Below are 17,038 nucleotides of genomic sequence, written 5' to 3'. Positions count from 1 at the left end.
TAGGTCGGATTGAAATCGTCTCAGGTGGTTGTCCAATTTAGCTGTTCGCTATTGCTATATACCTTTAAGCAACGAGGGGGGGGGAAGGGGTTAGGAAAGCAATCTCACACCGACAGGGAACATGATGATACCCTATTAGGCCGCTGATTGATCTGTGCTTGACTCCACGACGCGCAAAAGCTATAGATTGAAGATGAGGTCATCGTGTAATATTGAATCTGTGACCTCTTTCCCACTGGAAGTGTAGGCCATTGATCGAGGCCTTTAGATTCGACATGGTCGACCGCTCATCTACCTGGCGGCCTCTGCGCCGATGCTTACATGTGAAAATCCGTCTGTGGTCGGGAAGGATGTGAAGACGAAGTTGGTCATGAAAAGGTAGTAATTTTCGAGTCTACTCCTTCGAGTCGCCAGTGATCAAAGAGATAAAAAAAACGCAAATGGGGAGGACAGAAACCGGCTTGAATATGATGCGGTCGAGTGTCGTCACAGGAAAAGGACATGTCCCGTACTCCTTCTCTTGCCCCTAGCACTTCGTTCCTCTCCACAATAATGCCATCAATGCACTCCGTTATTCCCAGGTCCCAAGGAGTCAGGTTTTGGTATCGTTGCAAGAATTTTGTTGTTTTATTCGGTCTTTCACTGCTCTCTTTACATGACGACACCGGAGTTGGAGGCAATACGGGGCCAAAGCTCAGCAGCCTCCTTACCGACGGGACCAGTGATGGCGGATCCCTTCATCTCACCCTTGGTGTTGACGATCTGTCGAAATAATGAATTAGCATCTCGCCGTAGGTGGTGACTGCCGGGATTACCGCAGCGCAGAGGACAACAAGACGAGCAAAGGTATTCACAGCCAATCTGAGATGATTGCGCTGCAGAACCCAGTGTCGAGTCTCCTCCACTTGCGCAAGATCCCAAACCAAAGCAGGGGGAACCGTCGACTTACAACACCAGCGTTGTCCTCGAAGTAGAGGTAGATACCGTCGGGGCGGCGCCAGGGCTTGCTCTGGCGGACGACAACGGCGGGCATGACCTTCTTGCGGAGCTCGGGCTTTCCCTTCTTGACGGTGGCCATGACCATGTCACCGACACCGGCAGCGGGAAGACGGTTCAGGCGGGCACCAATACCGCAGACGGCGATGATGTACAGGTTGCGGGCACCGGAGTTGTCGCAGCAGTTCATCACGGCGCCACTGTAGAAACACAAGCAAAGGTTAGTTTCGTATTTCGCGATTGCGTTTCGAGGAACCGAGATTCGCGATTCATGTTTCCTCGTCCAGTGTCGAAAACGGATTCCGTGAAGATCTCCTCATTGAATTTCGGTTTCGTCAAGTCGAATAAAGTCGAGCCCATTCAGCGCTTGGAAAGAGGGCAGGTCGAATTCATGGGAGACTGTTGGCGATTGACGGAGGGCCGTTCACTGGACGAGGGACATGGCGAGAAAATCGTCAAGGTGGCACGTACACAGGCAGACCGAGGGTCATCTTCAGCTTGTTGCCAGCGGCGCTGGCACGACTAGATACCGAGACAAGTCAGTCATTTGCACCTTCTCGTCACTCTCGGCCTCGTTCTGAAATCGTCGCAATCCCAATGTTCTCCCCCCAGGCCGAGATTCTCCATGTTCCTCGCTTCGTAGCTTCAAAGCTGCCCAAAAATGCCCCCAATGACTCTTCCCGGTGGAAATTTGGACGCTTGCGATTCGATTTGAGGGCAGTCAGACTTACCCTCTCTGAGACATGATGGCTGAGTTTCGCTGTTGTCGTGAAGGGCGAGAAGGGTTGGCGTCGGAAGATCAAACGGGGAATCAAAGACTCGTCCACAGTGCTTTCTCGTCTCGCTTAGTGCGGTGGTGGGCGAGGAAAATCTTGGCGCCGCCCCAATTGGTCAGTTGGGGTTGCCCTAGCGCTAGGCCGCCTTAGGAAAGCGGCACCTCCAGGGGATCCACCTCCAGCATCCGGTCGCAGTACTCAACTCCTCATACTTTACAAGGCTTCTGCTGAGGTACCGCTGTGAGATTTGGTCCCCATCTGCTATTTGGTCATCGAGACGGTTCGTAGTGAGCTATGTCACCTGACATGGAAGTCGCTCGCTGGCCAGACGCTCAACAGTGTCGCCGAAGTGGAGTGTCCAAGCTACCGTTCGAAGACAGACTGTCGCAGAGACTCGACACCAGGCTATGGTTCCACATAGAGTAATGTAGTTTGCTTCGACTTGCGTTGTCAAGCTTTTGTTCTTGTTCGTTGAATCTACAGACTGGGTTCTTTTTATCACTATACTCTCCCTACGCTAGTGCTGTTTCTAGTCCAGGCGGTCGGTTGAGACCCTTGTTTTGAGGCATCCGCCACTGTAATGCTTGATGAGAACATGTGGGGACAATGCTGGAAGGCCTTGGATCCAAGTGCTGCTGAATGCGGATGAGATGGCTTCCTCGAAATTTCCATCAGTTGTACTGAGCAGGCTCAATTTCGAAGCTGCTGCTATTGTGCACGTAGGAATCGGCGGCTAGCGATCTTCCACAGACCCCGAGGGACGGTCGAAGTTACATCAAGCACACTAGCCAGACGGGCAAGCACTGCGCATAGATGTGGGATGCGAACCCACTTCTCACCTAACAAGATGGATTTGTGTGACCGGAAAGCCGAACACGACGAAAGACCATGATGACATGTTTCAAAAACAAATTTGTTTATACTGTACTCGTTAAGTGATATAGGTATGAAGATGGCAACTTTGTCAAAAGTTGAAATAAGTGATGCACATGCCGCCAATCCAAAAAAAACACCATTCTGCCAATTTTCCTTTGCGCCGAGATTCAATCACAATGTCTGGTATCACAGAGAATTCACTCCTCCTTCTTGGTCGGTTCCGCAGTAGTTTCGCCATTTGCAGTTTCCGTCTTCATAGACTCGTCAACTGGGGCAGAGGCTTCTACTGCTGGCGGAGATGATTCTTTCGATACGGACCGAGCCCCAGCGGGAGAAGCCGGGCTCTTAGCCGACTCCTCAGCGGGAGGTGACGCCTCTGGCTTCTTTTCTTCCGTGGCAAGGGGCTGTGCCACCTCCGGCTCTGCAACGGCCGTCTCGACATCTTCCATGGCCGTGTCCTCATCACGCGCGGAAGGTGAGGGCTGCTGTGAGACCGCTGCAGAATTGATTTTGCCCTCTGCATCCACAGCCATCTGCTCGGAATCTGCCATGGGCGTATCCTCGCCATCAGCAAAAGCTGCGGCGCCTGATTCTGCAAGCGGAATCTCTGCCAACTTCGTGTCGAGGGCACCCTCCGCCTCATTGTCAGCGATTGAGGATGCTTCTAAGGGAGTCGCCATGCCGCTGTCGAGCCCAGAATCGGCCGCGTCGATGTTCCGATAGTTGGCCTGGTTTCGACGACGAACCGCACCGGGCTGGCGACGAACACCGTTGGCAGCATTTTCTTCCTCATCCTCACTTTCGCTGAGCTCGCCAGGCTTTTCGACATACTGGTCGAAGCGACGCTGAGTGAAGCGCTTATCCTTGTTCTCATCCTCGTCCAGGTCATCGAGAACGTCATCGGCCTCGTCATCCATGCCATCAAGCATTGGATTACGAGGGACGTCTGTCATTTGGACGGAAGGAGCGAAAGCTGTGCGCTTCAGATTCTCAACAACCTGGTTACGAATCTTGTCCAGGTAATCTTTCGTGTTTGCGTTATCCATGTTCGAAGGGCGGACATCAAGCTCGTAATCCGGGGCAAAGTACTGACGTGAATTGTTAGCCACTGCAGTCGGAAGTGATAGGTCAGGGCTCATTGATAATTTACCTCGTAGTAGTCATTGTAGGGCAATTCGGAGGTGAGATTGTCACCAACGAGTATACCTGTCTCGTAGGCCCAAGTGCGCGCGACGTTTCTCATGGTGTAGCCGCCACCGCCGAGGATCAGGGTTGGCAGATCAAAGCTTTTGATAAAGTTGACGCAGTTGGCGTGGCCCCGCATACTCAGGTTGAAGCAGCCAAGACGGTCACCAGACAGACTGTCACCACCGCACTGAAGGACGACGGCCTCCGGACGATACCACTCCATGACACTCTTGATGACAGGCTCAAAAATGCTCTTGTAGGAGGCATCATTAATACCGTCACGGAGAGGGAAGTTCACGGCGTAGTATTTCCCTGAGCCAACGCCGATATCGCGAAGCTCACCAGTACCGGGGAAATACTCGCCGTACTTGTGGAAGGATACCGTCATGACACGATCCGTAGTGTAGAAGGCTTCTTCTACACCGTCGCCGTGATGGACATCGATATCCACGTAGAGAACCCGCTGCTTGAACCGGAGTAGTTCAAGAATGCCGAGGACGATATCTGAATGAAAACATACTTAGCCAAGATCTGGACAAATGATGGAATGATCCAAAGCAAACACCATCAAAACGTACCATTCACGTAGCAGAATCCGCTCGCTTCGCTCTTTTTGGCATGGTGAAGTCCACCGGCCCAATTGACAGCGACATCGCATTTGCCACGATTTAAACGAGCCGCACCTTCCATGCTGCCTCCAGCACTGATACCACAGAATTCAAACAAACCGTCAAAGACAGGACAGTCATCACCAACGTTATAGCGACTTTGTTCCTTGGAATACTGATCCATATTGTCGGGTGTCACCTTGGAGAGGAAGTCGATGTACTCGTCGGTGTGGAATTGGGTCATTTCGTACTTCGAAGCCGGCTTCGCACGCTGTTTTAGACTGCGCATTAGATGCAAGTGTTTGGGGTTCATGACTCGAATGGAAGAAGCCTCATACATAAATTTCCATTTTCTTGTAAAGCCCATAGTTCATAACCAAGCTGTGGGTCATGCGAATGCGATGAGGCTTCATGGGGTGACCTGAGACGTAGGCATAATTGCCCACGTCTGAGTCGTAGAAGTAGGCAACCTTTTTGTTGTTGGCACCCGAGCCATTGGAGACAGGTTCAGCAGCCATCTTGCAGGGAGATTCGGGTCGCAAGGAGTGTAGATAATGTAGATGATAAGCCCAGGAATCTCAGTGAGCCACTGAGACGGTGAGGTAGCGTAGAATGAACCAGTGAAGGCGAGGAGGGGGGGAGTGAGTTATTTTTGTAGCTCAACGGCCCTGGCAGGCAGACTACCCAGCGTACCAAAGACCACCAAACGCGCAAGGCAACGTAGCTAGCTGGAGGCACAGTAGTAGACTAGGACTGTCATGTTCACGGCGCTGGAAATAGGAAGCCCCGAGAGAATCATCCGCCGCGTGGGAAGACTACACCCCGGCAGAAGCGCAGACCGCCTTCGTCAGTTGAGCTCCGGAGGTCCGCCTGCATCATCAAACAGGCACTACATGAAACTCTTCTGAATCAACTCAACGATTGTTCAGATCAGCTCGTCAAGCTTTCATCACAGGCACTAGCCCTTTACTTTTTGCACCAGCGGCTCTGCCAACGCCTTAAACTGTCCCTCTCGCCGAAGCTTCCAGTCCAGTCGGGGAGCTATCTCTGATCCTCGTCTCTGCTCCCTCGCAACAGGCTTCAGTTACAGCTAGCCATCATGGACCGCATCAACCGTATGCTACAGGCCGCTCAAGGCATTGGAATGGGAGGTGGTGCTCCTGGTGGGGTAAGCAATCCCATACGTAGCCCTTAACGGCACTCTCATGGCCTGATTCCTAGCAACTGTCTAAGCACTTGAGCTTGCTTCTACGAGCCGCTTCTGAAAATGCCCTTCACTTCTTGCTTCTCGATCTGATTTTTCCTCGAAATAGGATACCCCGAACTTGATCGACAATTCCGAAACCGTTCACATTTCCTCCCTAGCACTACTGAAGATGTTGCGACACGGTCGTGCGGGTGTGCCAATGGAGGTCATGGGGCTCATGCTTGGCGAATTTGTGGATGAGTACACTGTACGGGTGGTAGATGTGTTCGCCATGCCACAAAGTGGTACCGGTGTCAGTGTCGAGGCTGTGGATCCTGTGTTTCAGACTAAGATGATGGAAATGCTCCGGCAAACTGGACGGTAAGCTTAGCGCCAGAACCGCCTCTCAGAGACGTTAGCATTACTGACCTGACCGCGTGTTCTCTAGACCAGAGACTGTCGTTGGCTGGTACCATTCGCATCCTGGCTTTGGATGCTGGCTTTCGTCGGTCGATATCAACACGCAGCAGTCTTTTGAACAGCTTACTCCCCGCGCCGTCGCCGTCGTCGTTGACCCTATTCAATCCGTGAAGGGAAAGGTGGTCATTGATGCATTCCGTCTCATTCAACCGCAGACCGTTGTGATGGGCCAAGAGCCCCGCCAAACGACGTCAAACTTGGGCCACTTGAACAAGCCCTCCATTCAGGCTCTCATCCACGGACTGAACCGCCACTACTACAGCATTGCTATCGATTATCGAAAGACAGGTCTGGAGGAGAACATGCTTATGAACCTCCACAAGCATGTATGGACCGAGGCTTTGCAGATGAATGACTTCCATGAGGAGGGCAAACACAATGTGGAGCAGATGAAACAGCTCGTCAGCCTTGCCGAGGGCTACGAGAAGCGAGTGAAGGAAGAGACCGAGCTTACAAAGGAGCAATTGAAGACGAGATATGTCGGAAAGGTCGACCCTAAGAAGCGTATGTGTACACTTGACGACCTCACTGGATTTCTTCTCCGTACATGCTAACTCTTCCTGCAGATATCGAGGACGTCAGTCAAAAATTGATCGAAGACAATATTGTGGCGGTGTCGAGGCAAATGATCGATAAGGAAGCCTCAGTCGCTCAGCAGTCAGCGAGCAAGGACGCCGGAAACGGTACTTCCATGGAGGTTGATGAGGATCTCTAGACATCTAGCTGAAGAACAAGCAAAACTATAGCGACACTGAAGTTACGAATGATTACTTGTCCGCGCGATGTCCAAACAACTAATATTCAGAGTACTGTTCAACAACAACGGGGTATGGACGTAAATATGGACAATCCAGCCGAAATCACGGTTTGATGCGAGCATCATTGCCCACACCTCAGTCTCCACACGACTCTTCCGTACAAGTTGTAATTTCAGCTGGGACCTCTTCTGAATGAACGACGGCGTATTTAACAACTAAATGGAAAGGACTTGAAGCACGGATTCTAATCTATAACGCCGCGCAATGTAACGAATCATGGTCATGTCTATCACGTCAATATAAGGGCTAAGCAGCCACCGCCTCTCTTTCCAAACTCAAAAGTTGTAGTGTGTCACTCAAGATGTCCATGGTCGGATGGGAGGTTTGCAAGCTGTCAACCACCGCTTCGACAGGTTCTTCTTCGGGCGGGTCGAAGTCGTCCTCATCGTCAACCCAACCTCGGTCTGGCCCCCACAGCACTTTCTTTCCGAAATACTGGGTCTCTTCTAGTAATCGCGTCATCAGGCCTCCGTTCTTATGTACCGATGGGTACGCATCGAATTCGACCTGAGCCAGATTGGGGAGACGTTCAAGAATCTCTCGAAACAGCTTCCCAGCAAAGTTTGTGTAGAAGTCTTTGGAGACACGAAACCCCTCAAAGATCGGCTGAGAGGGATCGCACTCAATCCAGACTTTGAGAGTTCGGGTCAGCACCATGTCATGCAGACCCAGCCCTTGGTTGACCGTCCAGCTCTTTGGGGGTGCAGTCCAGCTACTCCCCAAGATCAGTTCGATGGTTGTCACCGAGCCCCGGTGGCGACGTGGCAGTTGACGGACGGTCGGCATGTGCGCGAAATCCTGGACGGGGAAGATCCGAAAAACTTGCGTTGAGAAGAAATAATAGCTGGCTTCATCGTGAATGCGACGGCAAGTCAAGAACAAATTAATGCGCTGCGCCGTCGGGGAGAACGCCTTGTGTTTCTTCGCGGAGGCGCCAATGGTGCCATTCTTCTTCAAGGCGCTCTTGCGGGACGGAGTGAAGAGGGCGAAATGGTAGATGCGTTCTCGAATTTCGGACGGAAGGTCAAGGATGCGAAATGGTTTCAATGAACGTGGAGCGCGAGATGGCTTCGGACGGGCGAGTTCTTCATCTTCGTCAAAGAACTCGGCCCTTCGTGATTTTTTGAGGCGCATGTTGGAAGAGAGAGAAAGTTTCCCTGGCCGAGGTGGCGAATGGGCAAAGTCTATAAATCAAGGTCTATACGCGGGCCGGCAACTTATGGATGGGACTCGACTTTCATGGTTCTCATTGATTAATATTCTCGGGACGCCGATGGTTTTCCCAGCGGGTTAAGTTTGGTGATCGTTCGATCAAGCCAAATTAGATAAACCGTAATGTACCAATCCGCTGGCTTCGACGGATGGCCAAATATGGGGGAAAAGACAGAGAATGAATGTAACCCACGTACGGAGCTACAGCATCAGAGGATGCCTTCGCTGCGGCTCTTGGAAGTGGGAGTCAGAAGAAACTTCCTTGGTCTCCCCAGCTAATACAACCCGGCACTCGTGAAGAAGCGAATGTAGGGTCAAATTAATGTCTGGGTACAACTTTCATGGAGAAGGAAAAAAAGGAAAAAGAATAAAAGTGAGTCTGGATTCGAGACAAATAAATGCCCGTTGCACAGCTGGTGTCTATGCGTCACCGAATCTTCCACGCGCGCCGACTTTTCTACGGGAACCTTGACCCGGTCCGAAAGGGCATACTTGATATCATTCATCAAAGCTCAGTGACAGGGCATGAGCGCATCGATACTTTACTTTTGAAATTACTCCTCTTTCACAGCGTTATAAATCCCGTCATGCTGAGCCGTGCCGTGCTGCCTCTTGCGAGGCGAAACGTCCTCGCCTCGACCGTCCGAGTGTCCGCTCTATCGGCCCAGCGACCCAGGTGGTACGCCAAGGGCAAGACCAACACCCCCTACACGCTTCCTGATTCTTTGCAAGATAAGGATACTCAGTCAAAAGATTCAAAATCGACAAAGAAGCAAGCCACTCCCCAAAAAGCCGAGGCTGAATCACAGGCCACGCCCGAGACCGAAGCGCCTGAGCCGACCACCGCCGTAGGCTATTCATGATCCATGTCGTGGAACGTTATGCAGTACTGACCGAGCGTCTCTGATAGTCCGAACCGGAACCCGTTTCTCAAAAGCCACTTCCAGACTTGACGCAAGGTATTCCATCGACCTTGGCCGCAGAGCTCGAAGCTCGACAGAGGAAAGGGTCCTTGAACATCACCGAAGACCATACCCGCACGGAAGACTACAGCGAGGACGGCAGTGGCCGCGGTGGTGGTGATATTCCCAAGAGTGGCTATGAGACTTCCCTCGATCGCCGAAAGGCGCGCATGGCCAACATCATGTACGCTGTGATGCTGGCTGCTGGTATCGCCGGCATGGGTTACTTGGGTCGCAATTGGGAGACCGAGGAGGAGGAGCGCGCCCATACAGAGACTCCTTCTGGCTGGAGTCCTGGCCTCTGGTGGGGCCGTATCAAGGCCCGTACTGGCGATCTGACCAGTTACTACAAGGACCCGGCCTTCCCAAAGCTGCTTCCAGACGAGGACCCTACGATGCGCCAGCCTTACACGCTGGTTTTGTCCCTGGAGGACCTCCTTGTGCACAGTGAATGGAGCCGAGAGCACGGGTGGCGTGTTGCGAAGCGCCCCGGTGTTGACTACTTCCTTCGATACCTCAACCAGTACTACGAACTCGTTTTGTTCACCAGCGTTCCCAGCATGATGGCCGACCAGGTGCTTCGAAAACTGGACCCGTACCGAATCATCCGCTGGCCCCTCTTCCGCGAAGCTACCCGTTATAAGGACGGAGAGTATATTAAGGTACGATCTCATCACGCCTCTGCCGTTTGCGACGTGGTGGCCGTTACTAAACATACTTTTTATACAGGATCTGTCATACTTGAACCGTGACCTCTCCAAGGTTATCCTGATCGACACCAAGGAAGAACATGCTCGCTTGCAACCCGAGAACTCCATTATTCTGGACAAGTGGACCGGTGACTCTAAGGACAAGACCCTTGTCGCCCTCATTCCGTTCCTCGAGTATCTTGCTGGCATGGGCGTGGAGGATGTGCGTACGGTTCTGAAGTCATTTGAGGGTACCAACATCCCCATTGAGTTCTCCAAGCGCGAGAAGGCCATGCGCGAGCGTTTCGAGAAGCAACTTGAGGAGGAGAAAAAGAAGAAGCCGTCTATTGGCATGGGAAGCCTTGCCTCCGCTCTCGGTCTGAAGTCGAGCCGAACTCTGGATGGCGAGCCATCCCCCATCGAGGGTCTTGCCCAAGGCAAGATGGTGTGGGACCAGATTCGTGAGCGTGGTCAGAAGAACTACGAGATGATCGATCGCGAGATTCGCGAGAATGGCGAGAAGTGGCTGGCCGAGATGGCTGCCGAGGAGGAAAAGGCCCGTCAGGAGCAAATGAACAGCATGAAGGGATCCTTCACCGGCATGTTTGGCATGGGCTCCAGCAAGGAGTAAAGTTGCACCTTGAGCTTCCGGTGCGGACAGCCTCCTCCGGGATCGTCATCTTTTTATAATTCCACCTCACCGCTCGTCTTTCTCCTTTCTGAGTGGTTGATTTTCGTCATTTTGTGGGCAAGGGGCAGGTCATTAGATGGACTGGTTGTGTTTGCGGGGACTGGTTGTCCGCGTTCCTCAAGAAAGAGGAACGGCTGTAAAATAAGCGTTTGAATGTTCGACGGACTCCTGGTTTCTTGGTTCAGCATGTACAAAACTTTGAGCAGATTTTCTTAATTTGACGGAAACTCGAGCCTCTTTTCATCGTATAGCATAGGGAATATGTTGTTTGCACGAGGATAACCTAGCAGTGCGCAGCTCTTGAGTGTCTCAAAATGAATTGGGTATATACAAGTAGAACACAGATGGAATGAGTCTTGTAAAGTCCCACGTACGGGAATTTGCGAAAGTGTTCATGAAAGAGCCGCGGAGTCGAATAATATTCGCAGGTCATTGACCATCTAATCCTCGCACGCTCCAGATCGCTCTTCATGACAAATTAACGTCTTGGAAGACGGAGACATCCCATATTCCTGTCATATCGAAGGGGAAGCCATCCATTGTCCCAAACGTATTTGATATCGACATCATGTCGTCTACTATATCATTGTTGGTTTGCGTCTCCGGCAATGAGATTGCAGCTGGATTGACCAGGGCATTTTCGGTCATCGCAGCAGTCATTGGCTGATCGACGGTTGCACCGGTACCAGGAAGCCGGTGCATGATTCGCTCGCAGTGGTCCAGACACATGTCCGCTACGTCCCAGTCATCTTCTTCCCGTACACGGCGGAGGACACTGCGCAAAGTTTCGACATTTGTCAAGCATGATCGAGCCACTTCAGAATCGTTGGTTTCAAGGGCGCAGCGCACCAGGAGCGTGGCCGTGGATGTGAGATGAAATGCACTGTCTGGAAGTCGAAATACGGATGAGAAACTGGGAAAAGGAAAAAAGAAGAAGAAATCCAAGGCCGAGTACCGGGAACTTACAAGGTAGCCAGAATTCTTTGAAATTCTCCTTTCTTAGGGAAGTGATGAACCGAACAATGTCCTCTGCGGACCGGCGACATTCGGTCTGAAAGTAGCGACGAGCCTCCGGATTGTCCGTATCTGCGTTGTTGACCTCCTAGTTCACGATGTCTTAGCTTGGAATTTCCAGAGGGGCACCCGAGAAAGCGGATCTTACATTCAGTTCCACACGGCTGACGAGCATCTTGACCGCCAGGAAAGCGAGTTGTAAGCTGCTAGACGCAGCCAGGGTTTCTCCGCGATTGGTATGAGGTGATCTGAGCCATTCGGGAAGAGAGTCCTCCCAGGAATCCAAGTCGGTGCGTATTTGCCTGATCTTTTTGGAGCTTTCGCGTGCTGGCTTTGCTTGAAGGCCATACACCAACGGTAGGAGTTCACCCAGAATCTCTGTCAATTTACACAAGAAGATATGGCAGTGAGCAGCCCTCACACGCTCCGTAGTCCGAAGGTGTGAAGGAACCAAACTGTCCACGGTTGGCAAAGGTACGTCGTACTGCGTCTTGGAAATTTGCGGTGGGACGCCGTGACCGAAACTTCCCCTGTGAAACGAATGAGCGCATGAATATGTGGGGGAAATTTGATGTCAAAACGGCTTACCATCGATCGTGGATGACCACTCCCCACCAAAGACGGACGCGTTGGTTCTTTTCTGACTGTGACAATTTCCACTGGCTTGGATCCCGATTTAGTCCGAGGCAGTTCGCCAAAGACAGCATTCGCCCACAGCTGATTGCGTTCCCAGTCATAGAAAAGATGGGTCTTCCAGTCAGATCGATCAGAGCGGCGCTAATCGTGGACAAGCCAGGAGCGGAAAATTCTTCGTGCAACGCAGCCACTGTCATGTTGATGGCGTACCGCACATCCGGCTTCGGATGGCACGAAAGCTTGGGCGTGTGTTTCCAATACACAAGTGACATGGAGTAGACCTGGCAGATCAACGAGGCAGGAGGATCTTCCATCCCCTCTGTTGTATATGACTCCCAAAACTGCTCACCATCAAAGATTGGAAATGCGACATTAAAACGATCGATGAAGCTGTGGCGTGAAGGATCCCATTAGCACTCCACCATCATGGCGAATTGAGCATCTCAATCCTTACAGTCTGACAAGGTCCTGTTTGAAAGGCCCAAGAATCTGTTCCAGAACTTCCCGCTGATTCTCACCGGGTGGCACGCCCCGTCGCATACCCTTTCTTCGCCTCGAGATCGTCGTATACAGGACGGGCTTCCGTGGATCGCTCGAATAAATGTTGTACGGATGACTATTTGGCTCTTCGGAGAGGCTGGATCTTTCGGGAGGCATGTGCTGCTCAATTACCTGCGCATCCTCTGCCACCATAGGACCGACAATCAGAACCGACTCGTTATGGGGATCTTCCTCTTTCCGCCGCGCGTCGCTGCCGCGGCGCCCAGAAGAGGTTGTGCCCTGCGGGCTCGGACCATTGATAGATTGACGGGAGGGACTGAGATTCTCGGGAGAGCGCTTGCGTTTCTGGCCCGAGATAGGTTCAATTGGAGGCACTCCCGACCACGGCTTGGTCTCGGTTGCGTTTAACGTTGCCGAGTCCCCATTCTGCTCTTCCTGGTAGTGGCAGTCTGCCCCTTGGACGCGACACAGAAGACACGATTGACCGGGAATGTCAACTGTACATCTGGACTTGCGTTTCCGACACAAGTCGCAGGCGCGCACCTTGTGTGATCGGTAGGGTCGCGCCCCGGCATTGAACCCGGACGAGGGTAGCTTTGTGGACGGAGTGACCTGCAAGGTAGCTGGCGACATGATGCGCGAGCACGAGAGCGAATTGCCAACAGGTACGAGAGATTCGTTTGGGGCACAGTGGAGAAAGCTGGCGAAAGGATCCCCGAGACGTCAAATTCCGTCGGAGTCGGCCGATCTCAGTTGCGCAGAGTGAGGGGTATGACCCGGCCGAATGCGATACAAGCATAGACGGGGCTCATTCGCTGGGGACCGTCGACTAGGGTGCAGAGCACTTCATTGTGTGCCCTGGTGTATTCTCATGGTCGATCCGTTGAAGCAAATCGAAAGCGTGAAAGGTAGGATGACCTCCAGAAGTCGAAACGGTACCCGTTCAGACGAGTCCCAACGTTCTTGCCTGAAAAAAAAAACAGCCGGCGTACACTTTGCGGAACCGAATGTTCGGTTGGCCTTGCGGGGAAACCGGCCTGAGTCATCGGCACATGCCTGGACTCTGGACGCTTGGACGAGAACGGACACGTGGTGTGGCCTTAGGCAGTCAGGCTTACAATACAGGCACAGGGAGTTTCAGGCACCAAGGCATCAGGGCATTTAGGCCCCAGTGTGACCGAGTGGCCAATGCCACAGTTATTTATGGCAACTCCCATTCGGCGATCAAACCGGGCGGGTCGTAGGCGGGTGGGGTATGATTGAACGAGAGTGAAGAGGTCGAAGGAGGTTGGGGGAGCACCGCCACCGCGGTCCATGGGCATCTCACTCTTGACTGATCTGGACAAAAGGGTCCATGTCGACGAACGTGGAGGGTTATGATGGAGGAGGAGCCCTCGAGTTTCCATGGAACCGGCGCCTTTGACCGGCTGCCGGTGAATGTGATAGAGCTGTAAGTCAGTTCTTACCGTGACTGGGACACAACAGCTAGGATGATACCGAACATGCGAACTGAGGCACCGAGTCTGTCTCATAGGCTGACCCCTCTTCGATCCGTAGCATTCTGTATGCCGCGGACGCAAATGTCTTTGCGTCCCTGACGCTTTTAAATCGACAATGGCGGCGAGTCTCCGAGTCTTGCTCCCTGTATGCGCATCACCTAGCACGGTGTCCATCTTTAGTATGGTCAAAAGGGCCGCAAAAGAGAATTCCAGATGAAACCAGCAGCTTGAAGGACCTGAAGCGCCAGTTTTTGGAGGAAGTCAGGCGCAACGCCTTTGACGTCTTCCTTCGGCCTCGCCGGAAGTTGGTGCGTTTGATCTCTAGCTCCATGAGCTCATCCACCCCGTCTCCTCAGGGCGAGGTCTTCCGATTTTCATTCTCGGCCCATGGAAGGTTGCTTCTGTGCACGAGCTCATCCCGTATCGTGGTCTTGGAGGTAGCGAAAGACCCGATTATTGTGAAATACGAACTGCAGACCCGTCGTCGCCCGCTAGGTGCAACTATCTTGGATGACGGCACTCTTCTTGCCGTTCAATCATCCACGCACCGCATCAATATCTATCAGCTGTCCGAACAAGGTGCGCGGCATCTGCAGACCATCTCCTTGAACGAGGCTCCTAGAGATTTGTCTTTTGCGCCAATGGGAAGTGTCTTGGCTTTATCCTTTGAGGACTGCATTGAGGTCCATGCGGTTGGCGAAAGTGCCTTGTCAACAGAGCGTCGGGCTGCGCGCTGTCCTCGGGTTGACGCTCTTTGCTTTTCATCGGATGGGGCCATGCTTCTTGGATCGCCTGTTGATCATGGACACGGTGGCATCGTCACGATACCGGCTCCTTTCGATACAGATATTGCCATTGATGCGTCGCCACTAGAGCTGCAGATGCGCATGTGGACAACTCAGATTCTTTTCCCTGACTTCATCCCCGGCTTCAGTCACGCTTGTCTCGTCCGTGGCCACGAAGAGGCGGATGACAGCTGGGTGATTGGTTACGACAATACCCTGGCTGCGTTTCGGTCGATCAAGGTCAACGCCGTCAACACCGGAGGCGTGTTTTTTGCAAGCCCTTTCCTGCCCCAGGAGTTGCGAGAAAGAAGCCCGGTGATGTTGCCGTCTACCGACGAGGGGGGCGAACTGCTTGCGCTGGGGTTCCAGGACTCGGAAATATGGATCTATGGATTGCCCGCGAGACTCGATATGACATCGCCAGTGTCCAATGGAGAAAGTACGAGAGATACGTACTTGTGTGGCGATCATCACGGGCATGGGCCTGTCAAGCCCTGTGACAGTCGAGCTCAGCTGGAAAAAGTCGTTCAACAACCGCGAAAGGCTATCATTCGAGGTCGGCAGATGACAAGCATGGCTGGAATCAACGCAGGTCGCTGGGTGAGTCGCGCCGCTCTCAGCCAGTCAAGTCGTCGACTCGTCGTTGTCGCACCTGGTGGTGTCCGTTCGCAGCTTCTCAGCCAGGAAGATGTCCCTGTGGACAGTGGACGAATCCTCATCTTGGACTTTGATCGATCGACGACGAATGGCAGGGAACAGGAAATAGACATCGAAGTAGGAGAAACTGGACCAATCATTCTCCCTGAACCAGATTCTTCACTTGACACTGAGGTGGAATTGGAACGACGACGCACTCGTTTACAGCGTGTTGAGACCGATACGGCAGTTATGACAAATCGCACAACCCAGATTTCAACCGCATTCGCACAAAATACTCGTCGGACCGCTAGCCAACACATACTTGGACAGCCTCCTTTGATCGCGGCCGGCACCGAAACATTTGTCCACGGCCGCACTCATGATGAAGTGACCGACATTCCTTACGATAATGCACAGCCTCGCTCCCGGGATACTCTTCGCCGAGCTGCCACCGCTGCAGCGTCAACTCGACAAATCTGCGATCCGCAATATCGAAACAGCACAGCAGGTGAACTCACTCCATTTGAAAGGAATGCCAATAGCTGGGCGACACCTCCACCCCCATACAGCCGCCAGGCAGAAGATTCCCCGCAAGCAGCATTGCAGGCATCGCTTCTTCAGGAAAGACCAGTGACCTCGCACATTGAGGCTCCTAGGCCAGTCCAGCCGATACAGCGAGCCCAGACAACTCATACCCCGCGAGTGAATGGGCCAGAGCGCGCGCGGCCACATTCTTCCTTCTTGCAGCGACTGGGATCTTTCGCTAGCTCTCGACGCCTCGAAAGAAGCCAGCAAGGCCCCAGTGGTGGCATAACAGAGTCACCTAGACCTCCGTTGGCCAGTCTTGTCTTTCCCAACCAACAGCATACATCACCTCACCTTCTGATGACCCAGAACCCCGTTCATCCCGACCCTCAATATCAATCCGCCCCGCTGGATACAACGCTGCCAGCCATTCCTAGCCTCTCCACCCCCATCGATCAGGTCAGCTCGCCACAGCCTCTTCCCACTCTCCGGCTTCACACAGCTGGACAGCCGGCGCATCAAGAACAAGCCACTTTGGGTGCAACAATCCTCGGCGACAACTACCTCTCTTACTCTGTTTCCTCACCACACCTGCTCCACATTCCACAGCCATCCGGTAATGCATTAGATCTCACGGAAGAAGACGAGGAAGCAGACATCCCAGCTCGACAAAGATCTTTCCGCCAACGAGCATCGACCGAGCCAACCAGTCTACCGCCGCCCGAGAACGAAGAGTGGCGCAGACGTATTGAAAATTGGAACGAGCAGACTATTCGAGAAAGGAGTCGGAAGCGGAGGAGCAAATGCATTGTTATGTAAATTTCAATTTCTTTTAGGTGGGCTTGTCTGTGTAAGGTCAAAAGTGGCGATGTCCCATCGCTTCAGCAATGCCCGTGGGCTGGATCTTATATCTTTGTGGTACCCTTATTTTTTTGAAACCTCTTGTGCTTCCAGACA

The 17,038-nt window shown here is 52.7% G+C and overlaps 7 protein-coding genes across 7 annotated transcripts; 3 read left to right on the top strand and 4 right to left on the bottom strand.

The window, feature by feature from the left end:
• Positions 1-651: 651 nt before the first annotated feature.
• Positions 652-1,741, bottom strand: POX_b02649 (60S ribosomal protein L23-A; the record flags this gene model as incomplete). Its single annotated transcript, XM_050111561.1, has 5 exons — positions 652-762; positions 816-875; positions 950-1,196; positions 1,468-1,518; positions 1,728-1,741. 5 exons carry the CDS (start codon positions 1,739-1,741, stop codon positions 652-654), a joined length of 483 nt encoding a protein of 160 aa, XP_049971907.1.
• Positions 1,742-2,845: 1,104 nt separating this feature from the next.
• On the bottom strand, positions 2,846-4,962 carry POX_b02648 (Histone deacetylase RPD3; the record flags this gene model as incomplete). The annotated part of the gene is made up of 4 exons (XM_050111560.1): positions 2,846-3,736; positions 3,799-4,340; positions 4,415-4,715; positions 4,783-4,962. The coding sequence occupies 4 exons, from the start codon at positions 4,960-4,962 to the stop codon at positions 2,846-2,848; spliced, it is 1,914 nt and encodes a 637-aa protein (XP_049971906.1).
• A 581-nt stretch (positions 4,963-5,543) lies between these two features.
• POX_b02647 (26S proteasome regulatory subunit rpn11) lies at positions 5,544-6,825 on the top strand (the record flags this gene model as incomplete). The annotated part of the gene is made up of 4 exons (XM_050111559.1): positions 5,544-5,612; positions 5,758-6,011; positions 6,079-6,614; positions 6,677-6,825. 4 exons carry the CDS (start codon positions 5,544-5,546, stop codon positions 6,823-6,825), a joined length of 1,008 nt encoding a protein of 335 aa, XP_049971905.1.
• A 349-nt stretch (positions 6,826-7,174) lies between these two features.
• On the bottom strand, positions 7,175-8,062 carry POX_b02646 (uncharacterized protein; the record flags this gene model as incomplete). Its single annotated transcript, XM_050111558.1, has 1 exon — positions 7,175-8,062. One exon carries the CDS (start codon positions 8,060-8,062, stop codon positions 7,175-7,177), a length of 888 nt encoding a protein of 295 aa, XP_049971904.1.
• A 665-nt stretch (positions 8,063-8,727) lies between these two features.
• POX_b02645 (Mitochondrial import inner membrane translocase subunit tim50) lies at positions 8,728-10,422 on the top strand (the record flags this gene model as incomplete). The annotated part of the gene is made up of 3 exons (XM_050111557.1): positions 8,728-8,988; positions 9,051-9,764; positions 9,832-10,422. The coding sequence occupies 3 exons, from the start codon at positions 8,728-8,730 to the stop codon at positions 10,420-10,422; spliced, it is 1,566 nt and encodes a 521-aa protein (XP_049971903.1).
• A 528-nt stretch (positions 10,423-10,950) lies between these two features.
• On the bottom strand, positions 10,951-13,266 carry POX_b02644 (uncharacterized protein; the record flags this gene model as incomplete). The annotated part of the gene is made up of 5 exons (XM_050111556.1): positions 10,951-11,369; positions 11,449-11,584; positions 11,645-12,026; positions 12,085-12,522; positions 12,587-13,266. The coding sequence occupies 5 exons, from the start codon at positions 13,264-13,266 to the stop codon at positions 10,951-10,953; spliced, it is 2,055 nt and encodes a 684-aa protein (XP_049971902.1).
• Positions 13,267-14,009: 743 nt separating this feature from the next.
• Positions 14,010-16,900, top strand: POX_b02643 (uncharacterized protein; the record flags this gene model as incomplete). Its single annotated transcript, XM_050111555.1, has 2 exons — positions 14,010-14,083; positions 14,191-16,900. The coding sequence occupies 2 exons, from the start codon at positions 14,010-14,012 to the stop codon at positions 16,898-16,900; spliced, it is 2,784 nt and encodes a 927-aa protein (XP_049971901.1).
• Positions 16,901-17,038: the final 138 nt, after the last annotated feature.

Source organism: Penicillium oxalicum, chromosome II (genome assembly GCF_001723175.1).
Source record: "Penicillium oxalicum strain HP7-1 chromosome II, whole genome shotgun sequence".
NCBI lineage: Eukaryota > Fungi > Ascomycota > Eurotiomycetes > Eurotiales > Aspergillaceae > Penicillium > Penicillium oxalicum.
The sequence above is the reverse complement of the archived record's forward strand: the minus strand, read 5'-3'. Positions and strand labels throughout refer to the sequence as shown.